Source organism: Sphaeramia orbicularis, chromosome 24 (genome assembly GCF_902148855.1).
Source record: "Sphaeramia orbicularis chromosome 24, fSphaOr1.1, whole genome shotgun sequence".
Taxonomy (NCBI): domain Eukaryota; kingdom Metazoa; phylum Chordata; class Actinopteri; order Kurtiformes; family Apogonidae; genus Sphaeramia; species Sphaeramia orbicularis.
In genome coordinates, this window is record NC_043979.1 from 35,459,063 (window position 1) to 35,478,236 (window position 19,174).

The window sequence follows — 19,174 nt, forward strand, 5'->3', positions numbered from 1 at the left end:
ACTTCTATTTACCATGGAAATAGTATTAAAAAATAGCAACTTCATTTGGTCAGCAGCACATTGGCTTAGAAGTAAAGGAAATTCTACAAGTAACACAAACCCTCATGATTATGATGTTAGTGATGTTATTTCTATAATCATAAAACTCTAAACTACAGGTCTCAAACACGTGGCCCGGGGGCCAAATGCGGCCTGCTAAAGGTTCCAATCCGGCCCATGGGATGAATTTGCAAAGTGCAAAAATTCCACAGTCAAGGCTGTCGGACTCATTTTAGTTCAGGTTCCACATACAGACCAATATGATCTACAGTCAAATAAAAGTGTAATAACCCACTAGGGATGTAATGATATGAAAATTTTCATATCACGGTTATTGTGACCAAAATTATCACGGTTACCATTATCATTATGGTATTGTTGAAATTGTGTTCAGAATGTTCAAAAAGTACTTATACACACACTGAAATAATTTAACCAAGCTGTATATATAAAAAAAAAAACAAAAAAAAAAACAGTAAAATAACTGTCACAATGTACCTTCCGTTGGCAGAAACATTCAAATATTAACCCTTAGCGGTCTGAGCCTATTTTGTCCGTTTTTCAGTACTTTTGATTTTGCCTTTATATGCTATATAAACAAATGTTAATATAGGAAAAAAAATTTTCAAAGCGGCACCAAATCCAGAATCAGATCCAGATCCAAATAATTTTACTAATATTTGTTGACATCATCATAAAGAAGCTGTATACCAAGTTTGAAGTCAATCGGAATTGTAGTTTCGGAGAAGAAGACGATTTAAATTTTTGTAACGGACAACAGATGACGCCAGACGCCGCATGACAACAATAGCTTACAACCTATCAGCCGGTAAGCTAATGAAAACAACAACAAAATAAATAATATTATCAACTCCTCTTTACAATGCTCAGGGCCGATTGAGAGTTAATATAATATAAACTAACAACAAATTTCTCCATCAAGAGGACATAGGAGACGGCAGGACACTCTTGTTGACGGCAGAGAAAAAAGGATTCCATTATTGATAAAACAAATGAATTTGTCCATGAAGAGAAAATGTCATCTTTTCCAACTTTAAAAAGAAAAGTAAATCATGCACCCATTGCACAGAGGTGGGTGGCAGAGGTTATATAACACTTCTAAAACCTTAGAAGATTTTCTGGAACTGTTTTCCTTTTTAAAATACCACTTGTAGAAAAAAGTTACAACCGATTTTATCGATTGTAGTTTTTACAGCATAGCTTGAATTTGACGCAAAAATTATATTTAAAAAATTTGAAAATTTATTCAATCTGTCACATTTAAAAACATTTAAAATATGTGAACTGTTACTGAGAAATTACTCTTTATTTGTAATTTACCTATATCGGTATGGACCACCACAGTTTGTAAATAACAGTGTGTTAGTATTAAATACATTAAATAAAACAGTGTGATTATATCTGGGTTGTTGTTTTAAAAAATAAGTCAACATTTTGGGTGACGCATACAATGGTAAAGAGTCGTCCATGTGTTACTATGGCAACCTGTCCATGTGTTACCACATTCTCATGTCAATAAAACAGAGACTTTTCAATATTTTACTCCAAAATTTAGTTTCAGCGTAATTGATCGTAATATCTAAACGTTTTTGTCCTACTTGATATCAGTTTCTGTCGACAACTGCATGTTTTGAATGTTGGCGTAAAGCTTCAAAAATTGATGTCCATTTCAAATCCATGTTACCGAGCAGTAATTTGACATTTTTCACCTAAAAATGTTATCTCCCTAAATTTTGTTATACATAATATTAAAGCGTTTATAAATACCTACTCAAATATGTATCATACATGCATATAAGTTACTCTGCTTACATGACAGAGACTGTTGAACACCAAATGTGTCCACGTGTTACCGCTTGATCGAACCCAAATACACTACCAGTCAAAAGTTTGGACTCACCTTTTCATTTAAATGACATGAGATGGACCGCAGATGGTCAACCAGTGCTCAGCATCACTGGGAACTCCTTCAAGATTGTTGGAAAACATTTCAGGTGACTACCTCATGAAGCTCATCGAGAGAATGCCAAGAATGTGCAAAACAGTAATAAAAGCAAAATGTGGCTATTTTAAAGAATCTAAAATAGAAAACATAATAATAATAGCTTTATTTATATAGCACCTTTTAAAACAAAGTTTACAAAGTGCTTTGACAAACAAGTAAAGGACACAGCAGCAGGATACAAGATGTAAGTAAAAATACTAAAACAAAAGCAACATAATAGGAGAGATGTGTACAGCAATGCAGAAACATGACACTTCGAATAAATTAAATGAATCAGAATAAAGAGGGCAGGGGTAACGTAACATGATGCTGTTAAATCAACGCAAAAATAGAGGCGTGAGATAAAACAACATCATGTATGAGAATATAAACCAACAATCAAACAGGATAAGATTCAAATTTTTAAAAAATTAAAATTTAAAATTAAAATTAAAAGGGACAAACATCACATAAAAGCAAGTCTAGAAAAGTGTGTTTTAAGAAGTGATTTAAAAGATGCCACTGATTCCGCAAGCCTTATCTCCTCGGGCAGGCCGTTCCAAAGTCGAGGGGCCCTGATGGAAAAGGCCCGGTCACCCTCAGATTTAAACCTCGACTTTGGAACAGCCAGGAGCCCTCTGCCCGAGGATCTAAGGCTGCGTGCTGGCTCGTAGGTAACTAACATGTCATCTATATAACTTGGGGCCAGACCCATTCAGGCTTTAAAAGTAATCAGTAAAATCTTAAAATCAATTCTAAAACACACAGGGAGCCAATGGAGGGATGCCAGGATAGGGGTTATGTGATGTCGCCTGTTAAAACCAGTGAGAAGCTTAGCTGTTGTGTTCTGGACCAGTTGGAGGCGGGACAGTGATTTTTGATAGATGCCGGACAGAATTGAGTTACAGTAATCGAGTCTTGTGAATACAGGGTGGGGAAGCAAAATTTACAATGAACATTTAGTTGTTTTTTCTCAGCAGGCACTACGTCAATTGTTTTGAAACCAAACATATATTGATGTCATAATCATACCTAACACTATTATCCATACCTTTTCAGAAACTTTTGCACATATGAGTAATCAGGAAAGCAAACGTCAAAGAGTGTGTGATTTGCTGAATGCACTCGTCACACCAAAGGAGATTTCCAAAATAGTTGGAGTGTCCATAAAGACTGTTTATAATGTAAAGAAGAGAATGACTATGAGCAAAACTATTACGAGAAAGTCTGGAAGATACTATTAAAGAAGAATGGGAGAAGTTGTCACCCGAATATTTGAGGAACACTTGCACAAGTTTCAGGAAGCATGTGAAGGCAGTTTTTGAGGAAGAAGGAGGACACATAGAATAAAAACATTTTCTATCATGTACATTTTCTTGTGGCAAATAAATTCTCATGACTTTCAATAAACTAATTGGTCATACACTGTCTTTCAATCCCTGCCTCAAAACATTGTAAATTTTGCTTCCCCACCCTGTATGAATGAATGTATAACTGTTTCCAGATCTGAGTGTGGGACTATTGGTTTGATTTTTGAAATGGTTCGCAGATGTAAGAAACATGATTGAATAACTTTATTGATGTGGGGTTGGAATGTGAGGTCTGAGTCAAATATTACACCAAGATTTCTGGCAGTTGGTGTAATATTTGAGGAGAGGGGACCGAGGCAGTTTTTTACGGCAGTGGTGGAGTTTGGTGAACCGAACAATATGACTTCTGATTTAGAGTTGTTTAATTGCAGGAAGTTCTGGGCCATCCAACGGTTTACATCATTATTAAACATTAACATGTTTTGAATTATGTCACACTTTTTTTTAACTACATAATTATTATTATTATTAACGTTATGTTTTCATCAGGGTTTGTCTGTTTGTCTGTTAGCAAGATAACTCAAAAAGTTATGGATGGATTTGGATGAAATTTTCAGGAAATGTTGTTACTGGCACAAGGAACAAATGATTAAATTTTGGTGGTGATTGGGGGGGGGGGGGGGGCTGATCTGCCTGGGTGGAGGTCTGCGCTCTCCAAGTGCTTTTCTAGTTCCATATGTGTTTATTCATAGTTTTGATGCCTTCAGTGAGAATCTACAAAGTAAATGTTCATGAAAATAAAGAAGAAACAGGTGTGTCCAAACTTTTGACTGGCAGTGTATATATGAATAAAAGCTGTTTCGGACATTGATGAGATATAGTTTATTACTGAAATGTGATAACACCAAACAATAGGGCTGCTCGATTATAGAAAAAAAAAAAAAATCACGATTATTTTAGCAATAATAGAAATCACGATTATTAAAAACGATTATTTGTTAACCTTAAAGTTGTTTATTTTTTTTCTTGCAAAGCAATGTAAAATATACTCTTTAAACATAAATAAAGCTTTTAACCACTAAAACAAAGTATGTTCACTTTTGTATGAAACAAAAAAATCTTTGAATGCAAATAAGTGTACTGTAAATTCAAGTATGTTTCTTTTGTAAATAAATAGTGCACTGGAATTAAACTGCTATAGACTTGCCATAGAACTGTAGCAATAAAAAAAAAACTCACGTAAAGTGCAAATTATAAATTCAAGTATGTTCAATGTAGTATGAAACAGTAAATTCAGTGGCGTGCTGTGAGGTTTCAGTTCAGGCCTTCTGTATACATCAGCCATCTACAATAGGTACGTTAGGGTTATACGGGTTAGGGTTAGGTTAATACGGGAGTTGCAGCGTAAAGAGATTCGGAGACTGAAGATTGCATTGCGGATGAAGTTGTTTTTATGCGTTTTAGTTTTTCATAAGATTACGATAAAGGTGGTGGTGGTTCAACTTTAGATGGTTTAAAGGTTTGTTGTGTTACCGGTCGGTGCGGACACAACTACGAAACACTTTTTGCACGTGATGTGTTTTTTGCTCTTCGTCTTCTTCATCAAACCCAAAGTGATTCCATACAATTGAATTTGACTTGCCTTTTTTGTTTACCAAGCACTTCTGCTGTGATTCTCCTGCTATTTTTCCAGACTGCTAGGTACAACTGTCCTCTTGGGGTGGACCTGCCGGCTAGCAGGCAGCTGTAGCTTAGAGGGGGGCGGGGCTGAGCAGCTCATGGTAGCTTGCGTGCGCGTGAATTAAAACAACTCAAAATTAATGATCGTTTTTTTCTCGATTACATCATTTTTGTAATCGTTGCGTGTAATAATCGTAATTGAATTTCGATTAATTGCACAGCCTTACCAAACAATACAAGTCATTTTCCAGCGCTTAATATTATCTAATCAGTTCCGTCAGTGAAAGTATTGAAGTTCAGCGTTTCCTCCTATAAATCTCACACATTTTGGCAATATTTTTTTTGTCATTTGGCTGCTTTGTGTTCTTCCATAATGCTCGGATGCAGGCAAGAAAATTTGATGAAGCCGCCTCAAACAAACAAACAAACAAACTCGGAGAAAAGCAAATATGACATAGAGCGGGGTAAATCTGAAGGAAGTATTTGTACGGAAGTTCAAAACGAAAGGAGAAGGTAATCAAATGTGATGATATCATTTCAAATAAGTGAATTTAAAGAACAATGACTGATATGTGCAGTTGCAGTGATTTCAATTACAAATACTCTGATTGAATATCGTAGCTTTTTTGTCCAGCCTTAGATGGAGTAATAACATATCTGTGGAAAAGTAATCATAAAGCCACAAAGAGAAACTGTGCACATGGGAATACTTCTTCAACTCGCCAAATTGTTAGATATTGTGAGCTACAGTGATTCTGACATAATAGGCTGATGAAGTCAGACTATTGTTAGCATTCTGGGGCCAACAGTGTTAAAATAAACTTGTAACATACAGAATAATGCGGTAGAGATGAGCCTTTAGTACGGAGCGACTGAACTGAATGAATGTGTTCTCTTTCAGGGTCTTACCATTCAAAGTGCATCAGCTTCTCGTTTCCATGGTTTCCTTCCGTGTGCCAATGCTATCTTTCCACCAGTCTGCCTGCGTGAGAGAGAGAGAGAGAGAGAGGGAGGGAAGGAGAGAGAGTGTGAGAGACAGAGAGAGAGAATGACAGAAGGCTTTTAGTGGTGGTTATCTCTCCTTTGCATAAAGTCCCTTTTGCATTACACAGTGCCTGAATGGCGTCTGAATAAACACATCCGCCAGCTCATATGGAAGCCTCCCTGGGTTACAAGTGAGTGGGTGTGTATAAACTCATCTAATTTGTGGTCTACTGCAAAAACGACACTGTTTGATCGTGGATGGAAAAAAGAGAGTACATCTCCCAAATGGCACAGGGGGTATTGTCCTATTAGTTACAATCAACTAAAGGAGCTGAAGTCATTTCAACATCATAATGAGTCCATTTGGCGTGCCGATCATCGCATAAGTTCAGACTAGGGATGTAACGATTACCGGTACAACGATAAACCGTGGTAAAATTGCCAACGGTTAGTATTACCGTTTAAATTCTAATTGGATGATCCCAGTCATCCCCTTTATGATGTGTTCAGGTTTCTTCCATCAGGTCGCAAGATACAGTATTCCTAAATGTAGGACCAATAGGATGAGGAATTCTTTGGTTCCGGTAGCCATTGTTCTGCTGAATAATTCTTTGTAATGTTGGTGCTATTGTTTTTAACTGATTATTTATTTATTGTATTTATTGTTGGTTTGTTGTCCGTGTGAAACTGCTGGCTGTAGAACAAATTGCCCCTCAGGGATAATACAGTTTACCTTGTATTATCATGATAACCGTGTTTGATTACCGCACTTTTCCGGAGAAAACGCCTATGTAAAGATCTGCTTTTACATCAAATATTTGAGTGTAGTTTTAATTTTTTACAATTTTAATTTTCTATACCTAATATTTGGAACCAATTTTCACTTTTAAAGTCTTTGAAAAGGTTCGTTAAGCATCTTTGTGTTATTTTTGCAATAAATTATGTACATTTTCAAATTGGATTTTATATATTTTTTGTGTTTTCTGCCCTTTTGTGTTTTTATAGTACGTTAAAGTGAAAAAAATAATAAACAGATGATATAAATGAAGTTGTGCTGAAAAAAAAAGATACCAAATATGGGCATAGTAAACATGTGTTTATATAGTATATAAAAGCAAAATCAAAAGGACTGAAAAATGGACAAAATAGGCTCAGACCACTAAGGGTTAATACTTGAATGTTTCTGCAACAGAAGGTACATTGTGGCAATTATTTTATTTATTTATTTATTTCATTTTTTTTTTTTTTTAAACACAACTTGGTTAAATTATTTCAGTGTGTGTATTAGTACTTTTTTAACACTGAACACAGTTTCAACAATACCACAATAATAATGGTAACTGTGATCATTTTGGTCACAATAACCGTGATATGAAATTTTCATATCATTACATCCCTAGTTCAGACTACTTTACACACACTGTTATCCAAGCTAGACTGGCTTGCAAATTGTGATTTACTCGCAGGTGAGATGGAGTTAATGTATAGAATGTGTGATTCCACTTGCCATCTCTTACACTGTTATTATATTAATTACAGTTTAATTTTTTGGTCATTGAACGCTGCACCCCTTCTGACTATAGGGTCGTGCACCCCAGGGAGATAGCAACAGTTTTGCCGTGGTGTCTACCTGCTTAACAGTGTGAGTGAGTGTTCTTATCCTGTTTTAACATGCTGCTCATTTGAACCCTTTCATGCACTAATTATGAGAACCTTAATAAAAAAAAATTTCCTGAGTGTTTTTATTCCTCTTTAGGCATGAAAAAAAACAATGCGATTGAAAATTTTCTTCTGAAAAATAAATAAAAATTAAAAAATGAATAAAATAAAAATAATTTTAAAAAAATTTTAAAAATACATTAAAAAAATAATAATGAAAATTCTTATGAACCTATTTTTCATTAAGTTGCAAAAATATCCACTCAGCTGGACACCACACGTTTCATTTTTGACGCACAGAAACATGTATTTACTGATAAATTGTGTGAAAAATATGGGGAGGGCTTGTGATTCTGGGGTTTTATGCTCAGGAGAGATCTACATAATGTTACCAATTCATGCCAGAAAAAGATATGTAGTGTCTTAAAACTTTAATAAAGATATGTATAAAAAAAACAAACAAAAAAAAAACAATGAAAAGAACAAAAAAATCCATGAATGTACAAGAGAACAACTGTAGAACAGCTGTCCACTGGAGTGACTAGTATGCATGAAAGGGTTAATCTTGCACTGCAGTATTTATCCATTATTTATTCATTATTCATTATTAGGTTTTACTATTATTATTTTAATTTAGGATTCATTCTGTAGGATTTTTACGATGTACTTGTAGTGCTGATTTCATTTCATGTATATACTACATATAATGACGATAAAGTGAACCTTGAACCTTGAGAACATATTTGGGTATTTATGATGAGACTGACTGTATACTCTTCTGCCAGGAATAAACAGCCAGTGTCTGAAGTGGTTCGGTGTCAGTCATGTTTAACACAACGCACGAAGAGGTTTGTTAAACAATTTCTAATTTCTAATCAAAGATATCCACAAATTAAAGCATAACTACTTTCAAACCAATGTAGTTTTGGTCATATTGAGCTGCATATATTCATGTCGGCATATATAATGTTATTAAATTCCAGAAATTAAGTCTCAATTGTTTGTGGCAGCCTTAATTCTATTATGTAAATGAAATATGTAGGAGTCCCTGAGGGCTTCACATACTTCAGTACCTCAGTGCTTGGCCAGAGGGCGCTGTGACAGAGGAAAACCCGGCATGTCTGTTCTGTCAGTTCTTTTCCCTGAGCTCAATGAGCATTCCTTTCATGCTGCGTGAGGCTCTGCTGACTTTTACGGAAACTCTGAATTTCTCCATAATTATGCTAATGTTCCAGATGGTAGCATGATGAGTGCTATTCTCTTTGATATTCTCACACTGCAGAGTGCCGGTGTGCAGACCCACGCAAACTGACACACGTTCAAAGTCAGTGTTCACACCACCTACTTGATCCCGTGTAATTACTTCTTGTTTCCTTTAGCTGATACAAGCGCCCTCTTCACTATTAAATGCATTTGCTTTCAGTTGTAAAAGGGATTTGACAGATCCGGTAATGTACACTGGAGTAGCACTCCAGCAAAAAATGAGGGTAAGTGTCAGTATCCCTTACTTATCCACGCATTCTGTTATAATTTACTCATTTCTTTGGATTTGGAGCAGCCTTATCGCTGCACTCAACAGGAATATTTTAGTGTCACAAAATGCATTTAGAAAACAAATGCGACACTTTATTGTTAGGGCAATATTACAATAAGCTTATATAGAGACATGCACTTTATTTTGGACTTGCAGTATGCCACACATACTCTCACACACACGCCAACCATTCACACTTGACTCGCACAATGGCGGTGTTCATCCAGGCTTTGGATGCTGGTGGCTCCGATCAAAGAGCTCCTTTCAAGTCTGTGTTGGAGAAAAGCCTACCACTCTTTGGGGCGGCGCACCGCTATACCTATAGCTCCAGCTGATGCACTGGCCCATGAAGGGGCCATTTGGATTGGGGGCGGACACTGATAAGGCGCGTGTACTGTTAAATCAATAGCATGTAGGCCCACGCAAGAGCTGCAGATATCCATCTTCTCAGTGCAACACATTCAGGGATATAGCCTTGTTTGAACTCGCTAATCAGATAAAAAGCACGATAGGCCTCCAATATCTACATCTCTTTCTGTGAAATTTAACTAACATTTGAGCCTTTGTGTGTATTCTTCACACACCTTCACATAGGACGATGGATCACACTCGAGAAAAGTCCTGTTCTGGAAGTCTTTCAAGTCTAAAGTGGAGTTATTTGCATAGGTTAAATATTCGTGCCTTTCAGCAGCCTTTGTCGATATTACGGATTTGCTGTTCTGCCAATTTTAATTCCTTTCATCCCACTCCTCCTACATTTCTGGAATGAGGGTTCAATTTTATTTATTTATTTATTTATTTTTGAAAGGTTGTTGCTTGAAATCCCGTAAAAGAGGTTTAGAAAGGGGAGTTATGAATGACAACATGTGTCTACACACTCTAGTCATGGAGTGATGCCCTGCAGGCACGAGATTATACCACTTCTGTGCAAATGTTGGCTAATTAGTGCAGTTGGTGTTATGTCTTAAATGTCAAATGCGGGTGAATACCTGTAGATCTAACTAATGCGTGAATCCTAACACACACCTCGTTCTACTCACAACTCACTTGCACAATGGTTAATTGTGGATTCAGGACCATGGACAGAGACACACTACATCATCATAGTGGCCGCCCTGTGTCGCTGTCCGTGGTTCTGAATTTAGACTTATACTCATGTGAACCGCATTTCAAGCAGGAAAAGAGTTATTTAGGTGATGTTTTATGTCATAAAGCTTTGACATGATATAGGCTTAAATGTATGACTGAAATGACTGAATTAACTGAATTTGATCATCTGGAAGGATTCCAGTTGAGGGTGTATATAAAGTTACTTTTGCTGTGTGCCGGCTGGTGACTGTATATTTAATGCATGTGATTCCCGGTGTTTAGTTTTGAGAGAAAGGTAGAACCGAATGTGTAAATAGTGGTTTGAAATCAACTTCTCTGTCCATATTTCTTCCTGTTATCTATACATCCATCCTCTCTCTCTCTCTCTCTCTCTCTCTCTCTCTCTCTCTCCCTCTCTCTCTCTCTTCTTCTGGTGCGCGTTCACAACACTAACCTTGGCTCGACGTCAGAGCCTGTGCAGCAGTGCAGTATAATGGGAGCGCAAGCAACCCAGAGCGCCTCATAGGGGGCTGCATATCGTTGCTGTATCCTTTGCTTGGCGCTCTCTAGCCCCTCTCCAACCCTCTCCAGTACCTCACCTATAGCCCATGCTCGGGCTCCCCCCCTCCCCACTGGATCTGTACCCTTCGACATGGATGTCCCGTCGTCCCTCGACCCGGAGGATTGTTGTTTCTTGGCGCAGTGAAGGAGGAGAAGGGGAAGGAATCATGCCGGGACTGCTAATGGATTTAGGGAAAGCACAAGTGACCATGCCGTGATCTTGCGCATCCAGGGCCGCCGTCACCCTGCCTTGCCCAACGACCGTAGAAGAATTACGGGGGAATCGAACCCGCGCACCGGGGGGATTAAACCACTGTGCATTTTTTTAAAAACAACATGAAGATTACCTCCCATCATCTGATGATAACCAGTCTCGTTTTCAGGTCCAACCTCAGGCTGATCCCGCTTCTGCTGCTGTTTCTTGGTTATTCTCGCGGGATGCCGCACGTTTTAAGATTTGGTAAGATTCGACTTGTTTCTGATGTGTTACTATGTTTTATTTCACGGCGATTGTTCACGGAAGAATCGCATAGACGGGATTCATAAGAAGATGTATTGTGACAGCCTATATCTGTCTCACTTCTTTCTCGCTTTTGCAACGAAGACAGTATAGTTGGCAAAACAAATCTAATTTTCACTAGAAACGCACCTTAGGCTGTACTTCGACGAATACTTTTACATTTTGGAGTGTCAGTAGTGTTATAAGCTAAATGTCTTGAGTCGTGTTGATCATAAGACCAAAGCTGAATGGTGTGTTCCTTGGACAATTAAAGCAGGGTTAGAGTAACTTTGAAAGGAAATGAACTCTCCGCACAAAGCAGTAGTCTGCTCTTGTGCAACAGTTCACAGCTATGCAGCCAATGGAACTCAAAAAAAAAAAAAAAAAAACAGGACTACCAGACTTGCTCACATTTCCTCACCAGCATCCTCATGCAGCCTTGATATCTCCATGGCCTTTTAAACTGCTGACACCCCTGCATGTCCTCTGCAGTAAATGTTTACATGTAAACACTACTAGTGCGGATCAATCATTGTGATCTGTCACCAGGCCCAGTCAATACGCCTGGCTGTAAGTACTTTCATCTCTAATCCCCCTGAACCGCTATTCAACGGGAATTCCCTTGGTCTGCTGCTGATTTATGCCTTCATTGGCGTTGACAGAACGGATAGTTCCGGTTTCCACTGCTCCTGGCTGAGTCACGTTGGATGTATTGTCATAAAACCAGACAAACCCATAAGAGTTCCGGCGAACTGTTAAATGCACAAACCGAAACCTCATCTGTCATAACTGTAGCGCTAGTCCGTTACCTGGACGTTGATTTACCACTTGTCTTCATGAAGGACAGCCTGTCGTTTGTTCCTCAACACTTCCCTCTGTTGCTGATTCATAACTTTGGACCTGATTGTACTTCTGGAAACGCCTTAACGCTCTTTAAAATCACTAAATCATGACCTCTTCTGCTTTGGTCTGTTGCTTAATTAGATCCATCTCATGATGCTGGGTTTTGTCGCTCTCTGTTGCATGTACAGTGAACAGCGTGGAGTGACAGGGAGAGCCCCCCCATTCCCCCCACCCCACCCCCCCACCCCGACAGCGGATGTCATCAAGTGTTGACAACACATCCTTACAATCCCCAATTCCCCCGAGGGTCCTGTTTAAAAGTCAGGCCGCGTCCGCAACAGCCGCCGCTATGGCAACGGGATGTGCTTGTCTTCCTGCTGCATCCTCAGCCCGTGGAGCGATTTCCCGTCTCACACGTTGTCTGACACACGCCGGGCGTCTATTCAGTAATGCCTTAGGGGCGGCCAAGTCCCTGCGTAATAGTGTTTGACACCAAAGTTTCCAAACCAGCAAATAATGACTAAATTCCCGGGAGACAGAGTGGAGCAATAATTTCAAAGTCAACCCCATGTGACTTTTCAGTGCATTCTATGGTTTAGGCAGTTCTCTCTGTTAATACAGTGACAAAACATTCACTGTAAAAAAAAAAAAAAAAAAAAAAAAAAAAAATCCTGTTGTTTTTACGGAAGAAAACTGGCAGCTGTGGTGTCCAGAACAACACTGTAAAAAACACATCCAACTGTAAACATATTTACGGAGTAACATGTAGATCTAACATTTTAGACATGTAGATTTAACATTGGATTTAAATGGTAAATGGACTGCACTTATTCAGTGTATTTTCTACACCTTCATGGTGTCCAAAGCTACCAGGTCAATTTAGGGTTCAGTGTCTTCCATGGACACTTTGACATATGGACAGTCAGAGCCAGGATTCGAACCACCGACCCTTTGGTTATTGGACGAGCCGCTCTACCAACTCTACCAACCCATTCATTTACAAGTTTAAAAGGTTAAATTGTTAAATGTTTTCTTTTTAATTACTTTTTTATTAAATAAAAAGCAAATATGTCGTTATTTCAACATTATGGTCTTGCAGTTTAAATGGCACCACATTGTATTTCAATTTACAGTTTTATTTTCTAAAAAAGTTGGAATAAATAATAATAATAATAATAATGGATTGGATTTATATAGGGCGACACGGTGGTGCAGTGGTTAGCACTCATGCCTCACAGACAGAAGGTCCTGGGTTCGATTCCAACACCAGTCAAGGGGACCTTGGTGGGACCTTTCTGTGTGGAGTTTGCATGTTCTGCGTGGGTTCTCTCCGGGTACTCCGGCTTCCTCCTACCATCCAAAGACATGCACTGATAGGTTAATTGGTTAATCTAAATTGTCCATAGGTGTGAATGTGAGAGTGATTGTTTGTCTCTATATGATCAGCCCTGCGATGAACTGGCGACTTGTCCAGGATGTACCCCGCCTTCACCCCGATGTAGCTGGGATAGGCTCCACGTGACCCCCGTGACCCTAGTGAGGATAAAGCGGGTTCAGAAAATGAATGAATGAATGAATGAATGGATTTATATAGCGCTTTTCTAGACACCCAAAGCACTTTACATTATTGACCCATTATTCATCCGCTCTCACATTCACACTCTGGTGGTGGTAAACTACATTTGTAGCCACAGCTGCCCTGGGACAGGCTGACATCATTTCTACATACAAATCTGGTTTTGTTCACATACTCTTCTTGTAAAAACTACAGCTATATTTGATTCAATCGTTAACACAAAAATCTTTTCAAATAAACAACTTTGCATTGTATTGTCACTTACAGTTTTTTATGTTGCAATTTTACAACTTTTTGGTGTTAATTCTACAGTCATTTTTTACAGTGTTCAAATCAGTCTCACTTTATTTGCTTGTGCTTCTCCATAACACATTGCCCTTGAAGACATATTGGATGGGGGCTTTTGGCATCAGTAACATGACAGACATATAAGACAAGGCATGATTCATGTCATTGAGATTTCGCTGTGAGGTAACCCACATGCTTGGTGCTCTGGTGGCAGTAATGTGGTTCCTGCTAAAGATCCTGCTCTTTGTAAGTGGTCTGATCAGGACTACGCACATGACCCAGTTTGGCCGTGGGCCTGTGCCTGTTGCTGACGAAAAGCCACAGTGCAACTCTTTGGTAGAATGAAATGCATTTGACTCACACAGCTCTTATTCAGGGTTATCTGTCCATTGAACAACGTCCATTGAATACTTTTTTTGGTTGTTGTAAAATGGCTCCTTTTCTTACAGTCTTTTATTCTCTTTAGAACAGTAGTTCCTAATATTTTTTAGCTCGTGACCCCATTTTAACATCACAAATTTCTGGTGACCCCAGACATTCAAAACTGAGACTTTTTTTTTTTTGGCTAAAATCAATTTGTTTTTGATCATGTAATAGTTTGCTATACTATGTTGCAAATTATCATTAATTTTAGATGACGTTTAGTCTATATAATGTATATTATTATGGACGGAGGCAGAAAAGCCAGGTGTGGATTCCTGCACAAAGTGAGAATTTGATTTTCCTTGGTCAGGATATGTACAGTCAGTCCAGTTTGTATTTACAAGGCTGACAATTAATACTGAACAAACAAGAACTCAAACTATGAATTATGAAAGAGCTGCAGCATCTGAAACCGACCACAGTGAACATTTGACAGATAAACAGTACCACAGTGCTTCAGTTTCAGCTTCACAGTTTGTCTTTTATGTATTGGGATTGTCTGTCAACTCACCATATATTTTTTAATTTGTAAGTAATAAGTAAAATCTTTATCAATTACTAGAAATTTCAGGCAACCCCATGTAAGGTCCCAACCCCAAGGTTGAAAAACACTGCTTTAGAAAATGATATGATTTGACAGTAATTTCTCAGTTTGGGATAAATAAAGTACATCCATCCATCCATCCATCTCAATCAATCAATCAATCAAATTTTAAAAGTTTGTTTATATAGCACTTTAAAACAACATAAAGAGGACCAAAGTGCTTTACATCAAAAGCACGATTAAATCCTAAAATAGCAACAGTTTAATCCAAATACTATAAAACTGCATAAAACAGTGAGGGGACACAACACATCCACACATCTATCTATCTGTGCATCTCTGCCTGCTGGGTTGTCAAGGAGCTGAGTTACTAAAAGAGAAAGACACATGAGTTTTAGAGTTGAGTGTGGGTCATTTTTATCCTTAAATGGACATTTGTGCAAGTGTTTGTACTTCGAGACAAGAAAGAAGTACAAACATGCTTGAAAACACATTGGTCTTTTCCCAGAGCATTTCCTGTCTTGTAGGATGTGCTTACTCAGCAGATAATCCCAGCTAGTCCTACAGGAGGCTCAGTAAATGAGCAGGTCAGCTCCCCTGGGTCTGTCTGTTCCCTTCGTTCTCCAGGTTTTGTGCTGCCCAGACAAGGCACTCACATTGTACAACCACTGTTATCCTGTCAGGCTGAGACCTTTACACACACATACTACACACACTATAACACCAAAGCATAGACAGGCCTTTGTGTTCATCACAACAGCCTCAACATGAAGAGCGACAAGTGTCAGGGAACACAAAGGACTGTTCTGGACATCAGGTGCAGAAAAATGTGCTGAACTAATTATTTTCACACAGAATTGAATTACTTTGTTCAGCAGTGTTCATTTATGGATCTTCAAGGTAATTCATTTACTTAGATACTGAAATGGACGCAGTGCATTTCTTACAGTGTGTAAAAAATACACATGAGCAAATAGTTTTCTATATCTTAGTTCACACTTGCATTTTGATACAATGGAATGAACCTTTACAGCTATTGATATTGATCATATACAGTATATGTTTCCAGTTTTGGTCTTCCAGCATTTTGCCTCCACTTACATTTATATTTCAGCTAAAATTTACTTAGGGGGTCAAATGGGTGGCTATTTTTGTAAGAAAAAAATGTTGTAAGAAATGCATAGAACTGTGTTGAAATAATGCTAATACATTTGTGCACAGACTATTGATATTATTTGACAGTGGAAGCTATATTTTCAGAAATATTGGATTTTCAATAGCACGTGTATGTGAAAACTTTTGCTGGTGGATGGATGTGACATTACCCATGATGATCTGGTCAGTACCAGTACTTTATTAGTAATAAACTTATAGACTTACTATTGCTAATTCTCCTCTTATTCATAAATGTTAGTATTGTGGATCTAAAACAATAACAGCTGACACAAAAACACAAAATGTGGCAGTGGACAGATGTGACATGGACTAAAGAGTAAATAACAATATAGAATTGTTATTTCTTTATAAAAATACTTATTATTAGAAAACTGTTGATTTAAAAAGTGACGCGTGACATTCTTAATGTATATATTGGCGTAACATAAGCAGGATGGATCAGCACCATACTCCATATTGAACCTGTAAAAATAAAACATGTGATATGTAGGATAGAATCTTGTAAGAAAAACTGGGGAATCTAAAAGAATAGAATATTTGTTTTTCAGGTAAATTCAGTTAAAATATAACTTGGCCATTTGTGACATGAAAATATAGCATTAATTGTGATGAAATTGGACATTTTTGAGCTGAAAACATAGTTCATATGACCATCAACATGTTGAACAGAACTGAAATCCTGTAAATTTGCATAACTTGCATTTACCAACACAAAGCTCCTTTGGGGATTCACTTATATTGATTTCTTATGCACAAAGACATAAATAAGACCTCTCAGCAAATTTTAGCTGATTTACATTTACAGTTATGCATTTGGCAGACACTTTTTTCCAAAGCGACTTACCGGGGAAAAACCAAAATAAAAGAGTAAAATACAAGAACAGATTAAAGACATAAAGCAGCTGTACAATTAAAAACAGTGTCGTACAGAAGAATAAAAAAGCAAAATGATAGACTAAAATGCAAGAATAGATTAAGAAGACATAAAAACAGCTGTAAAATTACAAACAGTGAAATAAAAATACCAAGTAAAACAACAGAATGAACATAGTAAGACATTTAAAATGGAATACTTCTTCTATAACTGTGCATAATGTCTGTGCATTATGTATTTTAAAGAAGAAAACAAATGTAGTATCATGCACAATGGTTCAGAGTAAATATATGCTTGCTAGCTAAACTCTGTAGTCAAAATCAGAATGTGTTTTCCACCTTAACATGGTCATGTTCTAAAACAGGTGAGATTTTAACACAATACATGTTCTTGAAGTGGAAATTCAAGTTTACAGGAAAATCTTAAAGGAGCTCAATATATTTTATTTTATTTCTTGGAAATAGCGTAATATTTACCCGATCTTAGCTGTTGTCTTTAGCTGTTGCTCTCACAAACGTTCACTTCCACAAGCAGTGAGTCATCATATCTGCCCGGCCATCGAAGCTGATTGAGTTTGACTTACAGACACACTTCTTATTCATGAAACATCGCAGGAATAAACTCAACTGCGCAAAAATCAACAGTGAAATTGAGATAGTGTTTTAATTCTGATGACCATAGTTGGTCTGCGGCTTCGAGGTTGAGTGATAACATTATCACCGCCATCTTCAAACAACATTGGCAGATGCAGTATGTCCCTGGGCTGTCAACTGCTGCTGAAAGCATTGTTGACTCAGAGAAGCTCATTTTGTTTGTTTATTTCCTGCTTATGTATATATTTCCCCAGCAGAACTGTGTCTGGGAATATTTATGGCTAAAACACAACATTGTGTTTTATTTTTGAAAGGAAATCAAGTCATTTTTTTCAGTCCTCTGGCAAAAGACCCCCCCCCCCCAGTGAGCGTTAAGTTTATCTCCCTACTTCCACAACACTGTGCCAGGATAAAGGTCTTTTATTGCATTTCTAATTTTTAACGCTCTTTTCATCGTCTTCGCTCTGTTATAGTGGTGAAATTACAGGGTTGTAAAGAACAAGCAAGGGCAGGGAACAAATTCAAGGGGAGTTTGTAGTTAATTGACTTTATTTGCTTTTGCTTTCCGCCAGTTTGAATTATCTGCGTGCTGGAGTTTAGTTTAGGATTGCAGGAATTACGGATAACACGCTCTGCCCTGGCCCACTGCCAGTTTGTTCACAGCAAACACATTTAAATAGGCACAAAGCTGCTTAAAATATTCATGTGTCACTTGGCCCTGCCGTAGCTTATAGAAATATGAAACTATCTCCTCTCTGCTGGCAAATGATTTCCATGGTTTAAAAATACCCACCGTGGGTTTCAAGAACAAAGAGGAGATCTGTCTTGCATTAGCATGCAGCACCACACATGGGTTTGAAGCAGGGAACTATCTAGATGAATTTCTAAAACGTGTTTACAGTCCTGAGTCTTTGAAGGTCTTGCTGTCATGCCTCAGTTACAAAAGGCTCAATAGTGATTAATTCAGGGTACAGATTTCTTGCCATTTTGAAATGGGAAATATCTGTGAGGTATGAAATTAGATTTCTTGTTGTGCTTAGCATTTAATCAGGTTTTTAGATTTTTAAGACTTAACTGAAAGATTATTTACATTAAAGGATGTTTTAGATGATTGATCATAATTATTTATCCAGATAAAATTGACTTTGTTTCTGTTTTTGCAAATCAGATAGAATAAATCTGCGGCCAGTGATGTATCGTACTGTGAGGGCTGGAGTTCTTTTCATTATTCGCAACCTGTCACTTTTTGTCATTGTCACTCAGGGATTTCACTGAGTATCAGCACAGCTACGGGTTACACTTTATGTGTAGTTGTTCTGTGAAACTGTCTCTAGAGAAGCATCCTGCAGCATGTCTTACTGCCTGGTTGTTTGGCTCAAAGCTGACTGAAGGTCAACGCTGAAAACACTCGCAAGGAATAATATTTTTGCATCTTTTAATACAAATGGAGCTGTCCTTCTCTCGATCCTCCCAAGGGAGATGAAAGAAAATTTGAAG

The 19,174-nt window shown here is 37.7% G+C and overlaps 1 protein-coding gene across 1 annotated transcript in view; it reads left to right on the forward strand.

Moving 5' to 3' along the window:
- The first annotated feature begins 10,778 nt into the window (after positions 1–10,778).
- Positions 10,779–19,174, forward strand: part of LOC115415221 (glutamate receptor ionotropic, kainate 2-like) — a 114,558-nt gene continuing 106,162 nt past the window's right edge. The window contains exon 1 of the mRNA XM_030128728.1: positions 10,779–11,321. Coding sequence (XP_029984588.1) covers positions 11,198–11,321 — 124 coding nt within the window. The 5' untranslated portion in view covers positions 10,779–11,197. The remainder of the gene's footprint in view (positions 11,322–19,174) is intronic.